Genomic DNA, 3,349 nt, shown 5'->3' on the forward strand with positions numbered 1-3,349 from the left:
TGTGTGTGTGTGTGTGTGATATGAAGAAAGTGAAAAACGACAGTAACAGAAAATGGATGAAAACTAAAAAATACAGAACAGATGAAAAATTATAAATAAAATGAAATAAACATCAATAAATGATAAAACAATGAAACAACATAAAATAAACTGAACAGAAATAAAAAATGAATAAAGTTGATGTTTGCTTTGGAGATGTGTGAATCCTTTGTCCTCTAAAAAGGTTTAGCTTGAACTTTAGCTACTTCATGTTAGCCTATTCATTTTAGCTTCTAATGTTTAGCTACTTTAAATTAGCCTATTTGTTTTAGATTCTACCTAACCTTTAGCTACTTTAAGTTAGCCTATACCTAATTTTAGCTTCTATCTAACCATTAGCTACTTTGTTAGCCTACAGCTAATTTTAGCTTCTACCTAACCATTAGCTACTTTAAGTTAGCCTATAGCTAATTTTAGCTTCTATCTAACCATTACCTACTTTAAGTTAGCCTATAGCTAATTTTAGCTTCTATCTAACCATTAGCTACTTTAAGTTAGCCTATACATAATTTTAGCTTCTATCTAACCACTAGCTACTTTGTTAGCCTACAGCTAATTTTAGCTTCCATCTAACCATTAGCTACTTTAAGTTAGCCTATACCTAATTTTAGCTTCTATCTAACCATCAGCTACTTTAAGTTAGCCTAACCCCTAACCCTACTTCATTGACATTAGAAACCTTTAGAAGGTTTATTTTAATATTTTAGTAATTTCAGATCTAAATATTAAAACTAATAACTTTCTAAATTTTCTAATAAATTCTCTGTTCTTCCACCACGGTTCCATCTCCTTCCTCCTTACATCAACAGAACCGCAGCGGGTCTGAGCCGGGCCGGTACCGGTACCTTGTGCTTGACGATCTGCTGGGTGATCTTGGCCGTTTGGGTTCCCATGGGCTCAGCGGAGCTCAGGCGTCTCTCGGTGGAGCTCAGCCACTCCCCCAGCGGCTCCAGGGCCTCGTGGAARTCCAGAGCCAGAACCTGCAGCTCCTCCAGCTGTCGCTGCCTGAAACGGGTCGCAGGAGGAGGAGCAGCTTTATCARTACTTTATCTTTTAGCTCTGGCTCTGATGTTTTTATCTAAAATATTTCTCTGTCGTTTGTTTTTGCTGAAACCAGGAGCCGAAAATCCTTCCAGAACCACAGAAACCAGCAGTAATAACAGATTTCCAAATGAAATGAAAGAAGAAGAAACAAGCAGGAAGAAACAAGCAGGAAGTGACACGCTGAGGTGAAGCGCTGCTCAGTCTGGAACGAGACGATTAAATGTTCCTGTGGTGAAGGCTCACCTGGAGCTGGACTTGTCCAGCAGGTCGGACCACCTCTGCGACAGGCTCTGGAGCTGGATCTGGATCTTCTCTCGGTCCTGAGCGTCTGCTGTGGCTGCGATGCGCTCTCCTTCAGCTTGGATCATCTGGACAGTGGGCCTGCGGTCGTCCAGCAGCCTCTGCAGCAGCTGAGGGACAGAATTTTTAGTTAGTTCACAGTAATTTAACACATGAAGCCRTTCATTACACTGTTTTAGTCGTTTATGCTACTTTTAGCTTTTTGCTAGCCTTTGGCTACTTCTACCTTTGAGCTATTTGTCTATTTTAAGCTTTTAGCTATTCTTCTGATACTTTTGTTTTAATCAGTCTTTTGCTATTTTTAGAAATTTTCTTAGAGTTTTAGCTTTTAGCTATTCTTCTGATACTTGTGATTTAGCTAGGCTTTTGCTACTTTTAGCTGTTGTTCAGATACGTTTAGATTTTAATCAGTTTTTTACTATTTTTAGCAATTTTCTGCAATTTTTAGCTTTTAGCTATTCTTCTGATAATTTTTATTATAGCTAGGCTTTTGCTACTCTTAGCTGTTGTTCAGATACGTTTAGGTTTTAATCAGTCTTTTGCTATTTTTGGCAACTTTATGCAATTTTTAGCTTTTAGCTATCCTATTTCTAATTCAAATTTTCAGCCAGGCATTTTCTATTTCAAGATTTTTAATTTTTTCCTTTGCTATTTTTAGCTTTTAGCTACTTTTTTACTACATTTAAAATTTGAGGAATTTTATTTTATTTCTAACAAGTGTTTAGTAACGATTAGCTTTAAGGCATTGTTGTGTTGCTTGTAGCCTGTTGCTATTTTTAACTGTTTTTCTGCTACATTTAGCTTTTGACCAGCCTCTTTCCAATTTAACTTTTCAGCAAGTCATTTGCTAATGTTAGCTTTTAGCCACTTTTAGCCAGTTAGTTGTTTAGTATTTAATGCCTCCTGTAGCTTTAACACTCAGTTCTGTGAGGAAAACTTTAATTTGATAAAAACGAGGCTTGATCTGAACCACACGGTCTTCTGTACCTTTTGCTCCTGGATCTGGGCTTTGACCACGCGGTACTCTGCAGACGGAGGCTTCTGATTGGCCACCAGCTCCTCGGTGTCGCTCAGCCAGCTGAGCAGAGGGTCCAGAGCGTCCTGAAACTTCCCACAATGCAACAGGGCCTCCTGCAGCTGGGCGATGCGCTCGGCCACCTGAAAACAGAAGGTGTCAGGGACTCCTCCRGTTTGTAATCGTGTTTAAGCGAAGAGGCGTACCCTCTTGTTGAGCGAGTTCCAGCGCAGGTTGGTGGTCTCCAGGTCGTGCTCCAGTGCCTGCGTGTCCGTGTGCTTGGCGGCGCTCTGGATCAGACCCTGACCCACGGCGTTGAGGTGCTGCAGCCTGGGCTGGATGCTGTCCACCTGCTCCCGCTCCACCGCCTGACGGGAGGAATCAGAATGAGACTTCATGTTTCATATTTCATGTTTCATGTTTCATGTTTCATGTTTCATGTTTCATGTTTCATGTTTCAGGTTTCATATTTCAGGTTTCATGTTTCAGGTTTCATGTTTCAGGTTTCATGTTTCATGTTTCATGTTTCATGTTTCAGGTTTCAGGTTTCAGGGTTTAAAAACTCTTTTACTGGTTTATCATTTATTCTTTAATGTTTGATCCTTTTACTGACAGAATGTTTGTAAACCTGGAGCCTTTAGGAGAGTTGATCTTGATTATATGTTTGTGTTTCACTGCACTCTACAAGGACATCACAGTTAAATTACATGAAATTATAAAGAATTTAAGGAACTTTCCAAACCTGAAACATTTGTTTCTGCAGCTGACGTCTAAAGTTCAGAACTGAGCTCTGAGAAATTCTTCTAAAACCACGATTTGATCGTCAACAATTCACCAAACCCACAGAAACAAGCTGCTACACTTTCACACCATTCCATGGCCCATCTGAGCAGCAGGACCGGTTCTGACCACAGCGGGACCGGTTCTGACCACAGGTGGACCGGTTCTGAC

General features: G+C 40.2%; 1 protein-coding gene across 1 annotated transcript in view; it reads right to left on the minus strand.

Annotated features, from left to right (window-relative positions):
- Nucleotides 1-3,349, minus strand: part of macf1a (microtubule actin crosslinking factor 1a) — a gene marked incomplete at its 5' end in the record, with an annotated part of 93,266 nt that overhangs the window by 31,880 nt on the left and 58,037 nt on the right. Inside the window, 4 exon segments of the mRNA XM_014024456.1 lie at nt 885-1,044; nt 1,327-1,493; nt 2,371-2,541; nt 2,605-2,766. Coding sequence (XP_013879910.1) covers nt 885-1,044; nt 1,327-1,493; nt 2,371-2,541; nt 2,605-2,766 — 660 coding nt within the window.

The sequence above is a fragment of the Austrofundulus limnaeus genome, unplaced genomic scaffold, assembly GCF_001266775.1.
Source record: "Austrofundulus limnaeus strain Quisiro unplaced genomic scaffold, Austrofundulus_limnaeus-1.0 Scaffold424, whole genome shotgun sequence".
In the NCBI taxonomy this organism is placed as follows: domain Eukaryota; kingdom Metazoa; phylum Chordata; class Actinopteri; order Cyprinodontiformes; family Rivulidae; genus Austrofundulus; species Austrofundulus limnaeus.